General features: G+C 43.6%; 1 protein-coding gene across 1 annotated transcript; it reads right to left on the bottom strand.

Annotated features, from left to right (window-relative positions):
• Positions 1–1,156: 1,156 nt before the first annotated feature.
• Positions 1,157–20,735, bottom strand: Tmem183a (transmembrane protein 183A). Its single transcript, XM_042681971.1, has 8 exons — positions 20,522–20,735; positions 20,174–20,263; positions 19,225–19,392; positions 12,599–12,758; positions 11,574–11,754; positions 9,106–9,186; positions 3,609–3,764; positions 1,157–1,834 (listed from the first exon to the last, which is right to left on the bottom strand). Exons 1-8 carry the CDS (start codon positions 20,628–20,630, stop codon positions 1,649–1,651), a joined length of 1,131 nt encoding a protein of 376 aa, XP_042537905.1. The 5' UTR covers positions 20,631–20,735; the 3' UTR covers positions 1,157–1,648.
• Positions 20,736–21,320: the final 585 nt, after the last annotated feature.

Genomic DNA, 21,320 nt, shown 5'->3' on the forward strand with positions numbered 1-21,320 from the left:
CAGAGGCAGCAGAGTGCAGGACAGGATAGAGCAAAGCCACCAAGTGCTGATGGTTCTAACGTTGATTTCAACATGCAGTGCGTGCATTTTTAAAAAATGACCTTAGATGAAACGCCTTTCTAACAACATAATGGAACTGCCACTATCTTCTTCAAATAACTTTCTTGGTTTCACATTTTCCTTTAAAATACATATATTTAGAAGATTCTTTCATCAATCTTAACACTTTTTAGATTTATCAGGGATAAAAGTACACCATAATCCAACTTTTACTTGCTCATTATTTATTTGTGCCAGTCCTGGACATTGTTCCTAGATTTTATGCTCAAGGCTAGCACTCTACCAGTTGATATTCAGCTCCACTTCTGGCTTTTTTGAGGATTAAAAGGAGGTAAGAGCATCTCATTGACTCTGCGCTGCTCAGGCTAGATTTGAACCATGATCCTCAGATCTCAGTCTCCTGAGTAGCTAAGATTACAAGTGTAAGCCAGGGACACCCAGCTTACTTTTTAATTATATTCTACTGATTCCCTTCTTGCCATCTACTAAAAGCAAACTAAGACTGGCCTTTTAAATCATGGTACAGCAAAAAGAAAAAACACCTGGGTCAGAATCCTTTTACTGGCTGTTAAGGCCTTGGATAAGTCACTGATTATTTCTCAAGCAAAAATAGAAATAGTTTAACCTATCTTAAAAAGACTTTCTTTTCCTTTTTTTATAAATTTTTTTCTTTTTTGGGGGGGGCTTCAACTCTGGGCCCAGGCACTGTCCTACTGTCCTTCAGCTCTTCAGCTCAAGGCTCTATCATTGAGCCACAGCACCACTTCCAGCTTTCTGGTGTTTTATTGGAGATAAGAGTTTCAAGGCCTTTCCTGCCCCGGCTGGCCATGATCCTCAGATCTCAAGCCCTCCTGAGAAGCTAGGATTATAGGCATGAGCCACCAATGCGCCCCAGCTTTGAAAAGACTTTTAAGCATTAAAGACATTGTTAAGTTCCTAATACAATCAAGGACACAAAGTCAAAATCATTGTCATTATCAGCCTCATGCAAAAAACAAAACAAAACAAAAAAACGAATACAAAATTGGCAAATCAATTAAATATACCATAAGTATCCAAGAACTATTTTTTAAAAGATACACAAGTCAGTATTAGATAAGATTCTGAAAACCCTGTCACCTGCTTTATTTGAACTGAAGAAAGGTAAGGGAGAGAATAGTCACTTGAATGTGAGGAGCAGCTGCACTGAAGCAATGTAACAGTTTTAGGATGCCGGGTTCCTCTAATCCTAAGGAAATCTTCCTTGCTTTAAGATTTCAGAGCTAATTTTTCCCTAGAGCTTGATCATTCATTTTCACTGGAATAAAAGAATAAAGAACAAACTCAATAGCACCAAATGGGGTTTTAACACAAAAAAAAAAACAGGCCAGGTTTCTCCTTTCAAATGCAAATTTTACATGAAAATGTTTATAAATCATAGTTGTCTTTCTTCGTGATTCAACCCTTCTCCTGCCTGTAATAGGAACCCAAGGACCCCATAGAGCCCATGCATCACTAATCAGATATACAACCCAACTGCCCCTTCCAAACGGGATCTCATTACTAATGGACCAGGCTCAGAGGTGCCCCAAGGGATGGTAAGCAATAACTATGCCCGCAGGGAGAATGGATACTGTGGATGCCACCAGTCAAAGAGCCGAACACTGTGCACTGGGTCCAGAATGACTTGCACACCCTGTTCATTACGCAGGTTCCGCCCACCACGGACAGGAGAATCTTGGAACACCAGTCTCACTCGATGATGTCGCATGTCTGTACTCACATTAATAGTGAACTAGAAAGGAAAAACAAATTTAATACTCAGGATTTCCTACGGCTTACCATGAGATGATTCAGTCTAGATCACAAGAGTACCCATAAGTTCTAATACCAACATGTTTGTAAAGATAGAAAATTAAACCAGCTAGGCACCAGTGGTTCACACTTCTACTAGTAGTTACTCAGGAGGCTGAGATCTGAGAAACATGGTTCAAAGCACCCAGGCACTGGTGGCTCACACCTGTAATCCTAGCTATTCAGGAGGCTGAGACCTGAAGAACATAGTTTAAAGCCAGCACAAGCAACAAAGTCCCAGGAGACATTTTATCTCCAATTAACCATCAGAAAATGAGAATGGCTCAAAGTGTTAGAGTACTAGCTTTAAACAAAAGAGCTCAGGGACAGAGCCCAGACCCCTTGCTCAAGCACCATCACAGACCAAAAAAAGATAGAAAAGAAAAATTAAGCCAGGTTTACATGCCTATAATCCTAGCTAGTCAGGAGGCTGAGATCTGAGAATTCGGGTTCAAAGCCAGCCCAGGCAGAAAAGTCTATCTCTAATTAACTAGCAAGGAAGTGGTGCTGTGGCTCAAGTACAGTGCTCACCTTGAGCTGAAGAGCACAGGGACAGCACCCAAGCCCAGAGTTCAAGCCCCATGACCGACCAAAAAAAAAAAAAAAAAAGTTAAAGAGTAATAATTAACTAGCAAAAAAACAGAAGTGAAAGTGTGACTCAAGTAGTAGAGTGCCAGCCTTGAGGGAAAAAGCTAATCGAGAACAGAATTCAAACCCCAGTACTGCACAAAAAATAAAAAGGAAGCAGGCTAAATAGTCTCAAATATAACTAACTTTTCCCACATCTGACTTGCTAATATGCAAGTCTGATTTCAAGATTTTTCATTTTATTTTTATTTTTTGCTAGTCCTGTGGCCTGAACTCAGGGCCTGGGCACTGTCCCTATCTTCTTTTGCTCAAGGCTAGTGCTCTTCCACTTGAGCCACAGCACCACTTCTGGCTTTTTCTGTTTATGTGGTACTGAGGAATCAAACCCAGGAAATACACTTAATGGGTTTTTGTTTTTTGTTGTGGGTCATGGGGCTTGAACTCAGGGCCTGGGCACTGTCCCTGAGTATTTGCTCTCAAAGCCAGTCAGTGCTCTACCATTTGAGCCACAACACCACTTCCAGATTGTTGTTGTTTTTGTTTTTTGGAGGAGAGGCCCAGTCCTGGGGCTTGAACTCAGGGCCTGGGCACTGTACCTCAGCTTCTTTTTACTCAAGACTAGCCTCTACCACTTCCGACTTTTTCTGTTTATGTGGAATTAAGGAATAGAACCCAGGGCGAACTTCATGCATGCAAGCACTCTACCACTATGTCACATTTCCAGCCCGCCCCGCCCCTTCCGATTTTTTTTTTTGGGGGGGAGAGGGGGGGGTTGTACAGTCCTGGACTTGAACTCAGGGCCTTGGCACTGTCCCTGAGCTTCTTTTGCTCAAGGCTAGTGCTCTTCCACTTGAGCAATAGCACCACTTCTGGCCTTTTCTAAGTATTTTATTGGCAATAAAGAGTCTCAAGTACTTTCCTGTGTGGGCTGACTTCAAAGCTTAATACTCAGATCTCAACTTCCTAAGTAGCTAATAGTTATGAGATACCAGTGCCTGGCTTCAGAATTTTTTTTTAATTATTGTTTAGATTTCTTTTTCATGGTAAAATTACAAATCCCTTTCAAACTATAAATACAGTGAGAAGTGGTAAAAAGGTCTACAGATGAATATGGAGTCCCCACTTACCAGAGTAAATATCATTCCCATGACAATTGGAATAAAGATGAAGTTGAGGGTGGTAACCTGCAGCAGGCAGCAGTCCTGGTCTGGGTTGGTATGAACATCTTCATACTGAATGGGGGGCTGCAGTCGTCCCACACACTTGCTCTTTAATCTAGGGGGCTAAAGAGCACTAAGAATTAATCTTATGGCCTAGAGGAAATACTTATGTCTCTTAAGACTCACCAGTGAAAATCCTAAAGCTAATGACTTCTCCCTTCTTTCTCTTCTGTATAGACATCTTAGTTTCAGGTTAGAGGCAAGGTTCAAGTGGTAGAGTGACAACCTAGATATTGGTTCCTATGTAGAGATAAAGGAAATATGCCTACCCTTCAAAAGAAGGGAAAACATTTGGATGGATAGTGGTACTGGTAAGCTATGCTACCATCTGCTAACAAATAGAAACTTGTAGCTCCTATAAAACTATACGCTTGAAATTTTCAATGTTTGAAGAATTGCAAATTCACTCGTCTACTTCCAACAAATATTTGTTGCACATAAGCGAGGGCTGGGATGGCCTCCTAATTCCATGCACTATAAAACAAAAGATTCACAAGTCTCAGAACTCAAGGAAATCTCAGCATTCACTTTTCTGCAGTTCTGACCTTTGTTTCTACTCACATTTCTCCACTAAGAATGCCCCTCAGTGCTTCCTCTGAAAGATGGACTTTTACCAGTGCTTAGTGGACATCACAGATTGCCAGTGTTTGTCATGTTAAATTTTACATGACAAAGTTTTTCCTGAGAACTATGTTATTTACAATAGATCACTAAGAAAATATTGTTTATGGTAATCCACCTGCCATTAAGTGAGAAACAACTGTATATGTAGTGTCTCCTCAGTAAGCTACTAGGTAGCTAATGAACCTGCTGAAGATAAAGACAGGTGAGCAAGGTGCTGGTGGCTCATACCTATAATCCTAGCTACTCAGGAAGCTGGGATCTGAGGATCAGAATTCGATGCCAGCACTGGCCGAAAAGTCTCCAATAAACTACTCAGAAAAAGCTGGAAATTGAACTGTGGCTCAAGTGGTGTGGCATTAGCCTTGAGCAAAAAGAACCTCAGGGACAGCACCTAAGCCTTGAGTTCAAGCCCCAGGACCAGCAAAAAAAAAAGACAGGCAAACTAAATCATCACTGTGGCTAAGATTTCAGGTACATGTAAGCAAAAGGCAGAGACAGAACAGAAAATTATCTACTCTTCTAACAGTCTTTGGCAGTCCCTCTCCTCAGTCATCTCAGATGTAAAAGCATATAAACTATTGTTATTTGCAATATATCTGTCATGGCTATTCTTATCACCTTGGATTGAGAAGGAACTAGGAGTTATTCACATACACTATAGGTGAGTGTGTAAGGGTGTTTTCCCTCACGAGGGGGTAAGAGCTATCCTCAATGTGGGCAGCACTACTCAACAGACTAAGGTCCTAAATGGAATGAAAGAGGAAGAGAGAAGAAGCATGCGGGCACAGGCCCATATGGTCTCTCTCCCCTCTCCCCCTATACTCTCTCTCTCTCCTCTCTCTCTGCTTCCTCAGCACCATAATATGAACCATTCTTTTCTGCCATACCCTCCTTGTCATGACAGATTGAAACCTCTAAAACAGAGGTGTTCTACCACTTGAGCCCCAACTCCAACCCAAAAAAAGTCTAGTTTAAAGTAGCAGACAAGGAGCATGTGGTGGTTGCAGGGATTATGTCCATTAAAAAGCCAAGAGCTAGGAATGTGGCTTAGTGGTCAAGTGCTTCCCTTGCATGCATGAAGTCCTGGGTTCGATTCCTCAGTACCATATAAACAGAAAAACCCAGAAGTGGTGCTGTTGTTTAAGTGGTAGAGTGCTAGCTTTAAGCAAAAGCAGCTCAGCGACAGTACCCAGGCCCTGAGTTCAAGCCCAGGACTGGCACAAAAAAATATAACTAAAATTTTAAAAATCCATCAAAGCCTCTGGAAGTAACATTGACTCTCCACTCTTAATAATTCAGGATGAAGATATTCCACAATCTAACACATATAAGAAAATGAACAACAGCAAAATCAAGTGCCAGTGACTCATACCTATAATCCCAGTTACTTGGGGGCTGAACATGGGGAGATTATAATTTGAGACAAACTCAAGACAGAAAAAGTTCATGAGATTACCACCCTCATCCCCAATCTCAACCTAGAGCTAGGTACAGTGGTGTACACATGCCATCTAGCTTCATGGAAGATGAAGATTGGGAGGATCAACATTCTAGGCCAATCTAGAACAGAAAGGTCTTTAGACCCCATCTTAACAGAAGCTGGGTATGGTAACACATGAGTGTCATCTCAACTACATCGAGAGGCTAACAATAGGCAAATCAAGATCCAAGCACATGCCTGGGCAAAATTAAGACTATCTCAAAAACAACCACATTAAAAAGGGTTAGATGGGGGCTGGGAAGGTGTCTCAGTGGTAGAGCGCATGCCTTACATGCCAGAGGCCCTGGGTTCGATTCCTCAGCACCACTAAGCAAAAAGAAAAAAGCCGGAAGTGGCGCTGTGGCTCAAAGTGGTAGAGCGCTAGTCTTGAGCTGAAGAGCTGAGGGACAGTGCCCAGGCCCAGAATTCAAGCCCCACAACCAACAAAAAAAGAAAAGGGTTAGAGCCTTGGTTCAGCCATGGAGTACTGCCTAGCAGGTGCAAACTGCAAGTTCCAACTTCAGTACCACCAAAGAATGAAAGAAAATCAACAACAGAAAGCTGGGTTTGCAGTTCAGTGGTAAAGTACCTGCCTTGCACATAGAAGGCCCTTAGTTTCAATTTGAAGGAAAGAGGGAGGGAAAGAAGGAAGGAGGGAGGGAAAGAGGAAGGGAGTTCTTAAATCAGCAAAAAAGGGTATTGTCTAATAGTCACTACGTATTCAATTCTCAATTCCCCCAAAATGTCTTCGGTAGCTCTTTATTCTCTGACCCCGGACCTTCCCAAACTACTTTTTGTCTTTTAATACAAAATAGTTGTCTTTTACTTTTTTTTTTTTTGGTCCGGTCGTGGGGCCTGAACTCTGGGCCTGGGCGCTGTCCCTCAGCTCTTCAGCTCAAGGCTAGCGCTCTACCACTTGAGCCACAGCACCACTTCCAGCTTTTTTCTTTTTGGTTATGTGGTGCTGAGGAATCAAACCCAGGGCCTCGAGCATGCAAGGCAAGCACTCTACCATTGAGCCACCTTCCCAGCCAATGTCTTTTACTTTTCATGGCAATATTATTATTGTAAGTTTTCTTTTTGTTTTTGCTTTTTTTTTTTTTTTTTTTGGTGGTCATGGCTTGAACTCAGGGCCTGGGTGCTATCCCTGAACCACCATGCTACCCTTACTTGATTCTTAGTAAGGTCATTTCATAGCTATTATTCTAATGGTTTGAGTATTGGTGTTCCTGCCAAAATTCACTTCGAAATTTAATCTCTAAGTATTAAGAAGGGGAGTCTTGGGGGAGTCTCTCATGAATAGGATTAGGGCCCTTAATGAAGGACTAATGCCTGTCAACAGTGGCTCACACCTGTAATTAGAAACTCGGGGAGGCTGATAGGCGAGAATCACGATTCAAAGCCAGCTGGAACAAGAAAGTCTGTGAGATTCTTATCTCCAATTAAGGACCAAAAAAAGCCAGAAGTGGAGCTAGGGCTCAGAGTGGTAGAGCAACAAATCTCAGGGACAGTGCTCAGGCCTTGAGTTTAAGCTCTAGGACTGGCATTCTCCTGGGGCACCCCCACACCCCCCAAAAAAAGAGGACTTACATATGCACTGGTAGTTCACACCTGTAACTAGCTACCCAGGAGGTAGAGACTAAAGGTCTGTGGTTTAAAACTAGCCCAGGTAAAAAGTTAGTGAGACCGCCCCCCCAATATGTTGATGTTTGGCAATACTCCAAAGTAAACAAAGACAAGAAACAAAGGACCTCCGTTCATCTTGTCCTATCATTATTAAATGACCCCATGCTGCTGACCACATATATAGTATATATGCACACATCTGAGGGAAACTAGGAGGAGGACACAGAAATAGAGGAAACAGGGAAACACACAACAGCGGCTGCACTGGACATTGATGAAAACAAAGCAAGCAACTCAAGGGCAGTGATGGGAGGGAGGGAATGAGAGGGATAGAGGGAACAGCTTACAGTAAGCAAAAGGAAAGAAATGCACATATCACCCAATGTGGAAGAAATAGCTGTATTGTCAAAGCTCATATAATTCACAAACTTTATAGACCACAATAATGACAATTTGCCTCAGGAAGGTTAGAATGTGTTTGTGACTTCAGCTAAGTATCACTATCTCATAGTACTATGGAATTTGTGAAATTTATGTAATCAATCACAATAAAAAAATTTTTTTAAAAAAGTTAGTAAGACCCCATCTCAATTACAGCTGGGTGCCATGGCGTATGCCTGACATCTCATTTATGCAGGAGGCTGAGATTGGCAGTATGGTGTGGTTCCAGACCAGCCTAGGCAAAAAACATTGAGATGGGGGGGGGGGGGGGGGGCGGGGAGGGAATAGTAAGGGAAAAACGAAGGAGGGGGTAACAATGCTTGATAGGAAAGTACTCATTACTTTATTCATGTAATTGTAACCCCTCTGTACAGTATCTTTACAATAAAAAAATAAAGAAAAAAAAACAACCACTAAAAAAAAAAAAATTGAGATCCTACCTCAAACATAAAAGCTGGGCATGGTGATGTTGGCCATCATCTTAACTACAGCATAAAGCATAAGTAAGAGGATGGCTGTGTAGGCCAGCCCCAACAATAGTAAGAACCCTATTTGATCCTAACTCACACATAGCATAAAAAGGGTTGGAGACCTGGATCAAGCAGCAGAGTACCTGCTGGCAAGGGTAAAGCATAGGTGGGAACCACAGTACCACCCAAGGGTGGGGGCAGGGAGAGACTTCACGTAAGCTCAGCCCCTTTGGCCTTCTACCTCTGCTGTAAGAGGTCAGCTTCTCCCCTCTGACAGGTGCAATGATTGCTCTTTCTGGCAGCAGAAAGCAGAAAGCCAGGGGCCAATGCCTTATGCCTCTAATCCTAGTTACTCAAGAGGCTAAGATCTGAGGATCATGGCCAAAGCCAACCAAGGCAGGAAAAGTCTGTGAAATTCTCATCTCCAATTAACCACTAGAAAACTGGAAGTGGCGCTATGACTCAAAGTGACAAAGTGCTATCCTTGAGCAAAAAAGCTCAAGGACACTGTTAGGTCCTGAGTTCAACCCCTATGACCAACCAAAAAAAGAAAACAAAAGAAGAAAAGAAGAGCAGAAGAGACCAGACCAAACAGAGCCTTCCTCTAGGACTCTGAGGAAATTACTCCCTCTTCTTTATAAAGTTATCCTAACTGAATTACTCTGTTATAGTAAGTATCAAGGAGAAGTAACAAAGGAATCAAGACATCTAGTGAAATTCATTACAACAGATATTATCTGAAGGCAAAGAAAAGACAACATACCTGTTTTTTAAATTTGAAGTTGAACTCCCACATTGGTTCTTGTCTATTCCCAACAATCTTTCTGCACCAGAAAAGTAAGCACTGTTTAAAAAAAAATAATAAAATATAAAATAAAGAGGGAAAATAAAAAATACACTATAAAGTAACAAAAAAAACAACTGGAAAAAAACTCTGCCTGAGTGCTCTAAAGCCAAGCATAATCCCAATGCTGAGGCTTTCCTTTGGCACATATGACTCAACTTGACATGGGTGCAACATGAAAAGACAACCCCAGGTCTACTCAGGAAGAAGAGGGACCAGTTTAAGTCAACCTCAGAGGTTATTGAGATCAACCCGATTATTCTTGTCCTTAAAGGCAGAAACATGGTCTCAAAGGCAGGGGCATTTTCTCTGATTCAGCAAGCCACTGCTCTACATTAAAATATAAGGGCAGCCAATAGCCACCAGGCAAGATGATCTCAAGGCCATAAGGCAGGCAAAGAGCACCAGCCCTGTAATAGGAGCAAGCCACTCAGGACCTTCCTGGAACAGACAGCCGGTAATAGAAACCGCAGAGCTGGGCTGAATGCAGTCTGAAGTAAGCCCCCTAGTAAAAGTTGGCTACAGCTAGGTTTAAGCACAAGAAGTGAGTACCTCCCAGGGGATAAGGGGTGGGTCGTCCGCCGTGCCAGCTGTCCTGCCCTTCAGACATGCCCTGTACGTCCTGCTGTTCCATCAAAAATAATGGGCTTGGCTTTAAGGGGAAAACACTTCTGCTGCCATCGCAACGGCTCCAGTGTCCCACACAAGCTATGCTACTGAAAAGAGAGAGAGGGGAATCAAATACAAAAAGGTGGAGTCCAGGAACATGGGACAACTCTCCTCAGGCATGCTGGCAACTCCCTGAATGCCATGCGACTGTGGATATACGAGTGGCAAGGCCATGCATGGGACATCTGCTACTGCAGGTCCCATTACTTCTTCCGAAGACCTCTAACAAGGCACAAAGAAGCAGCCAGATGGCCTGGGCTTACTACCTGGATCAAGATCTTAGTTCTCATTCCACTTTGGCTTTTCAGTCTGCTTTTTAAAAAAATTTATAGCAGTAAGAAAATGAAGATATGAGTCTTAAAAGATTTAAGCAGTAGCCCTTGCATTGTGCACTGGAGCCGCTAAGATGTGTCAAGCATGAGGGGTTTGCTCAATGCTTCTCTGCTCAGCAACAAACTCACCCCTGGCTTGATTAGCTCTGGGATGATCCCACCCTCCCCACAGTCTGATCCTGTCAAATACTTCTAGGGGAGGAACACTGTCCACTCATATTACAAGTAGAAGCCGCTGCTATGCCTGCTATGCATGCACAGCATGCTTTGCCTGCCCTAAATCTATCAGCTGCCATGATACTATGTTGTGTTCAGTTAATGGCCCTGACCACCTCAGTTTGTAAGCCGAGCAGAAAATCTTGGGTATCTTGAAATCAATAGTAGCCTTTTAATTTATATTCATCAGGTAAAATATTATCATTATAGAGCTAACCTAAGAGAGAAGAATCATTCTAGAATTATTATATGGCCATCATCATGATGGCCATGAACATAAAGACAAAGTATAAGAGAATAGGAAGTGCTAGAGAACCTGAAATTTGGGTTAGGAACAAAGTAATCACAACTACCTATCAAAAGATAGGAAATTTATATAATGGTACTAGTTGAATAAGAAAAGATCCAAGATATCATCACCTTGCCTAAATAATAATACCTATTAAACTCACCTAGCTTAGCAAAACTGATTTTTCCAAGAAGAAAAAAGGAAAGAAAGGACCAAAGACTAGCTTGTCTATTTATTAATAATCAGAAGAATTTCAGAAACTTGAATATACTATATGAACACAAAATACTGGAAGAATTCTGATTTTTTTTAAAAAAAAAAGCTTAAAACACAGGAAGAATTTTAAGAGCTCTGAAGTCTGTGAATTAGAGAACCTTATAGTTTTTAAGACAACATACCACAGAACCTGGGAATAGTCTGGCACAGGGCACTTAACAATTTAAAAGTCTACATCAAGGAAGTCAGGAATGAAGGGAATTCTTGAATGCCATGGTTACTTTAGAAAGAGAAAATTAGTGAATTACTCATGTTCTATCTCCACAACATAATGTAAACACCTATTAAAAATTACAGTATACACCTGCCATTCAACTGTGTGCTCTCCTCGCCCAAAACCATTATATCTACAGTCCAATGCACAATAGATAAAAGTTAAAATAAAGGGAGTAAAGAATACACTAAAAGCACAAGAAAGCTTTAAGGTAAAGAGAATATAAGCCAGCTCAGCACAGCGGGAATGTTTTAAGAGAAGAAATCTCTGAGCCCTAAGTTTACATGAGTCCCTTATTAGCCCAAGACCAACACCCTCCCATTAAAGAAGCTGAAAACAAGCCATGGTAAACAGATCCATTAGTGAAACCCCAACACTCATTCTCACGTACTTTGGAATTCTTTAGAGTGCTGGGAGTACTTTCTGGAATGGCTGGATTCTTGGAGATTCGAGCAGCAAATGGTTCATACATATGGTACAGAGATCGGATCACACATGCCCGGAGACAGCGCAGCTTCTCCATTGACTCTGGTCGCAGGCGCAAAGGCAGAGAGGCATCCAGCGTGTAGTGCCTGGAACATGACACATTACTCCAACTAATAGGTCTCCTGGTCTCTAGATGAGCTTTGTTACACTTTTCCACTTGGTACTTGGCTGGCACACATACAAATTACCATTTCCTTAACTCCTCAGCAACTTCTGCTTCTTCCATCTTATATTCGTGTATTTTCTCACCCTTTGAAAATGTTTAAATCCCCATGACTGTACTATACAAAGGAGCAAGTCTTTGTATTGATACCTATATAATATACTTCAGCTGCTCAAAAGAACCTGCTCTGGTTAAGAGCCCCCAGGTTCCCTGTCAATTGGCTCAGCAAGTTCTCTACTCTCTGTTACATCAACATGCACCTACTATAGCCTTCCAGCTTACAATCTCCACTTCTGTACTCACATCAGAAGATAAATAGTGCTTTCGCTGATTCTATGATTCACTCACTCCTCAGCACTACGATTCTACATAGGGTAGCATAGCTACAAAAACTGTGGTCCCTGCAGAAGTCTAGAAAAAGCTAGACAATAACAAATCCAGTGGAGAAAGAAACAAACATCTGTAGCTTTTAAACATCCTAGCTAAGATGTTTTTCTCTTAAGAAAAGTCTTGAGTCAGTTCTTTCTCGGACAAAAAGCAACAGTCTGCTAAAGGCAGATACTGGAACCACAAGGAAAACAATTACCTGGACGAACTTATTAAATTTAAATTTAAATTAGAGGAAGCAAGGAGTCCAAAGCTAGTGACATACTCAGGAAGGAGGAAAAAAAAAAAAAAGGGAAGGGCAGAATCCAAAGAGAAGCTCCAGATCCCAAACAGCACTGAAATTGGCTACAGAGAAAACAGTGAGCTCTCTGTGGTCGCACCTTCGGTACAACCTGGTCCAAAAGGCAGCAGTACAAGTGACAGTCCAGGCATTCTTACAAATCAGGGAGAAGTTTACAATGTCCTCAGGACGGATGTAGGAAGCCAACAACAGCCAAATATCCATGGGGTACTCCTCTCCTCCAGCCCCGTCTAGGTCTTCTGAAAGAGAAAAGGAACAATACTCTGGGTTTCTATAACACCTATCTAAAGACACTCATTTGAATTCTCCCACAGTGTGCACAGTTAAGAAAAAGGTTTTAAACAGGCTCTGTTGGGTGAGGGGGCACTTGCAGGATAGTCCAGGTTTATTTGTCTATACAAAATTAGAACAACGAAACATGCTGAAATTTTTTAAGAAGGGGATATGGGATAAGGGAATGCGCTAGGGGGTTGAGGTTGATGGGAATACATTTGTACGTGTGTAGAAATGTCACAAAGAAGCTCACACTTGTACAAATAATATATGTTAAGCATTGGTGGCTCATGCCTATAACCCTACTCAGGAAGCTGAGATATGAGAATCACAATTCAAAGTCAGCCCAGGCAGAAATGTCCAGGGAGACTCTGTTCTCCAATTAACCACCAGAAAACTAGAAGTGGTACTATGGCTCAAGTGGTAGATCACTAGCCCTGAACTCAAGAACAATGCCCAGGCCCCAAGTACAAGCCCCTTGTCCAACAACAAAAAGAAACAAAGAAGAAAGAGAGGGAGAGAGGAAGAGAAGGAAGGAAGGAAGGAGGCAGGGGAGGAAGGGAGGGAAAAATTTTAAATAGCAACAAAGACAACTCAGGTTGATCATTTCCTGTTAATTCTAGCCACTAAAAATGTTTGCCTCCTATAGCCTAAGTGAATTAAAAAAAACTACTATTTTGAAGTTTTCAATATTCCTTTGTGTATTATGTAAAATAATTCTTCAAAAGAAATGTGGAAAATACTGGGCCCACTTTAGTAATAAGAAAACAGAGCCATGCCAACCTAGACAAGGTAAACATTACTCAGATTTCTGACTCCAACATCCAGCTTTGTACTACATGCCTCCCTGGCCTTGGGTTTGCTTTTTTTTTAAGGGAGTCCACATCTACCAAACAATTTCTTCAGTAATGCAAAAGAAAAAAGGGGCTGGGAAGGTGGCTCAGTGGTAGATTGATTGCCTTGCATGCCTGAGGCCCTGGGTTCCTCAGCACCACATAAGCAAAAGGAAAAAAGCCGGAAGTGGCTCTGTGGCTCAAGTGGTAGAGCACTAGCCTTGAGCTGAAGAGCTGAGGGACAGCGCCCAGGCCCAAAGTTCAGGCCCCAAGACCGGAACCAAAAAAAAAAAAAAAGAAGAAGAAGAAAAAAATGCTGCTAGGTTCTGGTGGTTCATACCTGCAATCCCAGCTATTCAAGAGACTGAGTTCTAAGGTTTAAGGCCAACTCCAGTAGGAAAATCAGGAGATTCTTTTCTCTACTAGAAGTGGAAAAAGCTAAGGGACAGGGCCTAGGCTCTGAGTTCAAATACAAGCAAGAAAGAGAGAAAAGTAAAAACTGATTTAAAGATGGTACAAAGAGCTGGGCGCAGGTAGCTCACACCTGTAATCCTAGCTACTCAGAAGGCTGACATCTGAGGATCACGGTTCAAAGCCAGACCAGGCACGAAAGTCCATGAGACTCATGTCCAATTAACCACCAGAAAACTGTGCTGTGGCTCACATGGTAGAGTGTTTGCCTTGTTCTGAAGAGCTGAGGGACAGCACCCAGGCCCAGAGTTCAAGCCCTATAACCAACCAAAAAAAAAAAAAAGATGGTACAAAGACACCTCCAGTATGAAAGGGCTAGCCCTGGGTTTGAATCCTCAGTACCACATAAACAGAAAAAGCCAGAAATGGCACCCTGGCTCAAGTGGTAGAGTGCCAGCCTTGTATAAAAGAAGCTCAGGGAAGTGCCAGGCCCTGAGTTCAAACCCCAGGGCTGTCAATAAATAAAATAAAAGCCAGATCCATCACAGTGCCACTCATCATTCTTCAGCTGCCAGTAAACACACTTGTCTTCTTATTTTTACTGTCAGTTTAGCCTATGTTTCCAGAGAGAAGGCAGTCAATATATCCCTCTCTTCCTCCTCCATCACACCTCACTGATGTAAATTTCCTTAACCCTGAGGTCCACTATACATCCCAGCTTCAGTTAACAGTATTTGGAACCCTCAATTCAGACCTAGTCATAGCACTACCCTAAAGCCAGCTTTCCTCTTGCAACTTCTCAAGTCACCCCAGCTTATCTAGCTGCTTCCACCACTCAATGACTCAATCAGATTCTGGTGTTAGGGTTTTCATAACAAAAACCAGTATACAAGCAGGGCGCCAGTGGCTCATACCTGTAATCGTTCCTCACTACTCAGGAGGTTGAGATCTGATGATCTCGGTTCAAGGCCAGCCCGGGTAGGAAAAGTCTGTGAGACTCTTATCTCCAATAAACCACCAGAAAACTAGAAGGGGCGCTATGGCTCAAGAGCACTAGCCTTGAGCTGAAGAGCTGAGGGACAGCACCCAGGCCCAGAATTCAAGCCCATGACCAACAACAACAACAAAAACCAGTCTATCTGAAAAAACTTTTCATTTCTCATTCCTGCCCCTTCTTGTGTCCGGACTCTACCTCCCCGTCTAAGCCTCACTTTCTCTCAATGTATCCCTTTGACAAAGAAGGAAAATGATACCTACTGAGACTCATAAGGACTTTTACAAAGCAGGGTACTATTAACGACACTATCTTCTTTTTCTTTTTCTTTTTTTTCCCCCAGTCCTGGGGCTTGAACTCAGGGCCTGGGCACTGTTTCTGAGCTTCTTTTGCTCAAGGCTAGCACTCTACCACTTGAGCCAGGGTGCCATTTCTGGCTTTTTCTGTTTATGTGGTACTGAGGAATCAAACCCAGGGCTTCATGCATGCTAGGCAAGCATTCTACCACTAATTATCCATATTTTATACATATTAGTAAAAAAATTTCCAGGGCTGGGAAGGTGGCTCAGTGGTAGAGCGCTTGCCTTGCATGCTTGAGGCCCTGGGTTTGATTCCTCAGCACCACATAAGCAGGAAAAAAAAGCCAGAAGTGGTGCTGTGGCTCAAGTGGTAAGAGCGGCACCCAGGCCCAGAGTTCAGGTCCCATGACTGGACCCAAAAAAAAAAGTAAAAAAAAAAAAATATTGTTAGTAATTGTAACCCCTCTGTATAGTATGTTCACGATAAAAAATAAAAAAAAAATAAAAAATTCCAAACAAGGGAAATGGAATTGGTCAAGGAAAGCTTTAAAGAGAGAGTCATAAAGGACACAGAAAACTTTGATAGGCACAGGTTAAGAAGAAAAACACACCAAGTAAAAGAAATAGGTTACATGAAGCTAAGACACTTAGAAAAACAAAACACACATCAGGGAAGTACAGCAAAAAGTCTATAATAAGATTTTCTTGACATTCAGAAATTAATAAACAAGGTGCTAGGGAGCAGCGAGCACAAGGCCTTGGTACAAGCCCCAGTACAGCAAAAAGAAAAAGAAAAAGAAAAAAAGGCTGGGCAGGGCTAGGAAGTTGGCTCAGTGGTAGAGCACTTGCCTTGCATGCCTGAGGCCCTGGGTTTGATTCCTCAGCACCACATAAGCAAAAAGAAAAAAGCCGGAAGTGGCACTGTGGCTCAAGTGGTAGAGCGCTAGCCTTGAGCTGAAGAGCTGAGGGACAGCGCCCAGGCCCAGAGTTCAGGCCCCATGACCGGACCCAAAAAAAAAAAGGCTGGGCACTGGTGGTTCACACCTGATATCCTAGCTACTCAGGAGGCTGAGATCATAGAATGGAGGTTTGAAGCTGGCATGGGCAGGATATTGGTGAGACTCTTATCTCCAGTTAATAACCAAAAAACCAGAAGTAGAGCTATGGCTCAAATAGTAGAGGACTAGCCTTGTACACAAAACTCAAAGACAGAACCCAGGCTGGGCCTGGTGATCAAGCCCCAGGACTGGCACAAAAAAATAAAAAGTGAGGAAGGAGGAAGGGAAGAAAAGAGGAAGAAGAGGAAGAGGAGGAGTGGGGGGGGGTGAACAAGGAAAGGTAGGTAGACAGGTAAATGGGAAGGAGGGAAGGAGGGGAGGGGAGGAGAGGGGAGGGGAGGGGAGGGGAAAGGAGGGGAGGGGAGGAGAGGAGAAGGACAAATGATTGAACAAGGAATGAACAAACCAGGTGTGGTGATACACACCTATAATCCCAGCACTCAAGAAAATCCAGAGTTCACACTCCAATATGGCTTTAAAAATATGTTTTGGGCTGGGGAGATGGCTCAGTGATAGAGTGCTTGCCTTGTATGCATTAGGCCCTGGGTTCGATTCCTCAGCACCACATAAGCAAAAAAAAAACAAAAAACCGGAAGTGGCGCTGTGGCTCAAGTGGCAGGGCCCTAGCCTTGAACTGAAGAGCTGAAGGACAGCGCCCAAGCCCAGAGCTCAGGCTCCACGACTGGACCGCCCCCCCCCCAAGAAAAGCCTCCCCCCCAAAAAAATATTATCTTTTGGAGATACCTACTAAAATATTGAGAGGTAACAGGATATTTGGAAATAGTTTCAAAATGATCTGGTGTCTGACAGCATAATGAGCAATGGTTATAATATAAATGGCAGTAGGTTGATAATTGTTCAAATTGGTTTATGGCTACATAGAATTTATTCTATTTTTTTTTGGGGGGGTCCGGTCGTGGGGCCTGAACTCTGGGCCTGGGTGCTGTCCCTCAGCTCTTCAGCTGAAGGTTAGCGCTCTACCACTTGAGCCACAGTGCCACTTCCGGTTTTTGTTTTTTTTTTTTGCTTATGTGGTGCTGAGGAATCAAACCCAGGGCCTCAGGCATGCAAGGCAAGCACTCTACCACTGAGCCACCTTCCCAGCCCCAGAATTTATTCTTTTGTATTTGAAAGAATCTAATGGAAAACAGAGAGGAGTCTAACAACAGAATACCAGGAAGCAAAGAAGGTGAACTACAGATAACAACCACAAATCATGTATCTGATGAGCAACTGACATTCTGAATATATAAAGAATTCTTACAACTTAGTACTTAAATGTAAGTTTAAAGTAAGCAAAGTACTTAAATATTCAACATCGTCATTAGGAAAATGCAAATCAAAACCATATTAAGATACTTCACATCCACCATAATTTTAAGTCAGAGAACAGCAACTGTTGCTAAGAATGTGAAAAAACATTCACACATTGCTAGTAGAAATATAAAGTGGTGTAGCCACTTTGAAAAATAGTCCGGTGATTCCTCAAAAAGCTAAAGATAAGCTACTACTACTACCATGTTATCCAGTAATGGCATTCCATCTAAAAGAAATGAAAGCATATGCTCACACTAACATTTGTCAATAAATGTTCCTATAAATGTGTGTAATAGCCTAGCAAAAAACAACAGACGTTGGGTGTGGTAGCACACACCCGCAATCTTAGAACTCAGAAGGCTGATTCAAGAGGATATTTACTTTGAGGCCAAATGGGCTGTATACAGCAAGATCCTGTCTCAAGTTTAAAACAAAAACAAACTTTAACAACAACAACAAAAAAGCTGGGCATCATGGCTAAAGCCTGTTATCCTAGGTACTCTGGAAGTAGTGATTAAAGGACAGTGGTTCAAGGTCATCCTGAGCAATAGAAAAGCACTCAAGACTCCATTTCAACTGGCTAGCAACAGGAATACATTCCTGTTATCCCATACTACAGGGAAGCACAATGGCAGAGCATGGTGGCAGGTGCCTGTTATACAGGAAGACGGAGAAGGACAAATAGAAAGATCACAGTCCAGGGGCTGGGAAGGTGGCTCAGTGGTAGAGTGCTTGCCTTGCATGCCTGAGGCCCTGGATTCGATTCCTCAGCACCACATAAGCAAAAAGAAAAAAGCCAGAAGTGGCACTGTGGCTCAAGTGGTAGAGCGATAGCCTTGAGCTGAAGAGCTGAGGGACAGCGCCCAGGCCCAGTGTTCAGGCCCCACAACCGAACCCAAAAAAAAGAAAGATCACAGTCCAGGCCAACCCAGACACAAAGCAAGACCCTTTCTCAAAAATAGTCATACATGTATGTATATGAACTCATACCTATATGTATGTGTATACACATATATATACGTGTGTGTATATATATATATGTGTATACCCATGCACACATATATGAACCTTTAATAGAGTGATGATGAGACATAGGAATTTTTAGTGAGAATTAAGGAAGAATGAAATATAAAGAATGTTGCTGGGGCTGGGAATGTGGCTTAGTGGTAGAGTGCTTGCCTAGCATGCATGAAACCTGGGATTCAATTCCACAATACCACATACATAGGAAAAAAAGTGGCACTGTGGCTCAAATGGTAGAGTGCTAGCCTTGAGCAAAAGAAGCTCAGGGACAGTTCCCAGGCCCTGAGTTCAAACCCAGGACTGGGGGGAAAAAAATAAAGTAAATAAGACCAATGTATTAACAAGTACTGTCCAACTGTCAAGATCTCAGCTGACAGCTAGATTTTCTCGAACCTCTAGTTTCCTATTGGTGTCTCCCTATATGTGGAGAAAATGACAGCTTTAACTCTCACCATAGAAAGAACAAATAAGGCAGAAGACAGCAGGCTACTCTGTACCTTTGTGCCTCTTGCTTTTCTTTTTTCTGGAGATAGTTCTCTCATGGGCACTTTCCTCCTGGGCATCCATCTCATCACTGCTGTCAATGATGTCACAGGGCTCACCAGCCCCAGAAAGAACTTCCTCTGCAGGAACCTGGGAGGCTTCCAAGCCACAAAGAGATTTTACTAGAAGAAAATAGGGAAGCATGAGATGGCACAGAAATCTATCCAGAAGTGCAAACAGCTTAGCCAAGGTTCCAGCATCCATCAGAGAAGGGGAAAAGGGAGGTTTGTGGGGGTGCTGGAGGAAGCTGAGAACCTAAAGCCAAGTTAAAATTTTAGCATTTTAATAACGGAAATTTGAAAAGCAATGGACAAATGAACTCCAAAGTTGTAGAAACTGGCACCTTCAAAGTGTAAACTTCAGCACTGTATATATAATTTATCCACTATAAACTCTCTATTACAATAAAGGCAAAGGTGATTTTTATTCTGATCTACATGAACTCTTACATGAACTATGTTTAACCCTAGTCCTGAGGGACCCATGAAAGCAAAGGAAAACACGAGAAAAGGAAAAGATCGTGGCAAGGTTATAAGACAAAAAGAGAAGGTAGGTATAGGTGTGTGTGTGTGTGTGTGTGTGTGTGTGTGTGTGTGTGTGAATTACTGCAAGAGATTACTACCTAAGAAGCAGCAGTGGAAAACTACACAAACTTGCTTTTTTTTTTTAACACACAGAGAAACGCAGCTATAGAAACTGCTAGTCTTGGCTAATCCTCCCCCTCACTCCTCCCTCGAATAGGAGAGCAAACACGTTTATGGAAAGATGCCCAAAGGATGGCTGGGAGGGGGGGGGGGGGGGGCGGGAGGGAGAGGGAGGATATGAAGGCAAAACTCCCAAGAACATAAAACACCTAGCTCTCCTTCAGAGCCTGGCTCCGCAGGGGCCTGGCCACATGCCTACCTTCCTGCTGAACGGCGTTGGCCACCGCTTTCTTGACCCGTCCAGACCTCACGACCGCTGGATCCGAGTTGGCATAATCCGCCACGGTTACTGAAAGACAGCATCAACCCTCAAAGCACAGGCCTTCTTCTCTCGGGGGGGGGGGGGGGTCTTTCCCACCCAGCCCTCCTCCGTTCGTGGCCCCGGGCTGGGCCTTCAGCCCCTTCCGGCGGTGCGGTCCGGCGCGGCCCCGGCCCCGGCCCCGGCCCCGGCCCCGGCCCCGGCCCCGGCCCCGGCCCCAGCCGGCCGCCCAACCCGGCGGTCCAGTCCCAGGTCCTGCAGCGCCCGCGCCCCCGCCCCCTCGCCCACCTCGCCCCGAGCAGGCGTCTTGGGCCCGGAATTTGAGTCGCTTTCCTCTCTTGGGCATGGCGACCGTATTGAGGCGAGGCCGGCCTAGCGGGCTGAGACCCCGGGCCATGTCTGGGGCCCGTGAGCCGGCTCCGGACGCCACGAACCAGCTCCGCCCGGTTCCGCAGCCATCCCGCACCGAGCCCTCAGATCTCGCGATAACTTGGACTAGGTACTGCTCCAGCCCCGTTGGCAGCCCACGCCACTCGTCGAAAACCAATCATCGCCAGGTGCAGAGATACGTTATCATTCCACGCCAGTAGATTCAGCTGGATCCGGATTCCGAGAATGCGGCGTGTTGTTGGGGCTGTGTGGTAGCGGTTCGGGCCGTGGTGGTAGCGGTTCGGGCCGTGTCTCCGTTTCCTGGTTACTTCACCAAAACACAGCCCAAAGGAACAAAAACAGGTTGAGCCTCATAAAATGAAAATGTTCGTTGTGTCACCGGATCCTCATGCCCGCGTTATTAGAACTAAGAGTTTGGGTCCTGGGCCCCCGGTTCCTCCTCTAGGCCCCACTGCTCCCGTTATGGCCCGGCAGACAGCTCCTGCTGTTCCTACGGGAGGAAACAAAATGCCTCGCGGGAATTCCTTTCGCGGAAGCTAAAAGTTTCCGATTTGTCATGCATTTAAGTTTTTCATTCCGTCATGCCCCCAAGCAAAATTCTGGAAGGATGGATGAGAATTCCATCCTTTGTACTGACAGCAATCCTGAATTAGGTTCTTTTTCTTTGTAACTTCCAGCTCTCAAAGGAGGAGAATCC

This window comes from Dipodomys spectabilis, unplaced genomic scaffold (assembly GCF_019054845.1).
Source record: "Dipodomys spectabilis isolate Male_0828 unplaced genomic scaffold, ASM1905484v1 ptg000069l, whole genome shotgun sequence".
NCBI classification, from domain to species: Eukaryota; Metazoa; Chordata; class Mammalia; order Rodentia; family Heteromyidae; genus Dipodomys; species Dipodomys spectabilis.

Excerpts from the sequence above, each read along its gene's own strand:
- Tmem183a (XM_042681971.1), bottom strand. The coding sequence starts at position 20,630 with ATGGCCCGGGGTCTCAGCCCGCTAGGCCGGCCTCGCCTCAATACGGTC. Across the intron at positions 19,393-20,173 it reads CAACGCCGTTCAGCAGGAAG|TAAAATCTCTTTGTGGCTTG; the intron begins GTAGGCATGTGG and ends ATTTTCTTCTAG. Across the intron at positions 12,759-19,224 it reads GAAAAGCAAGAGGCACAAAG|AAGACCTAGACGGGGCTGGA; the intron begins GTACAGAGTAGC and ends TTTCTCTTTCAG.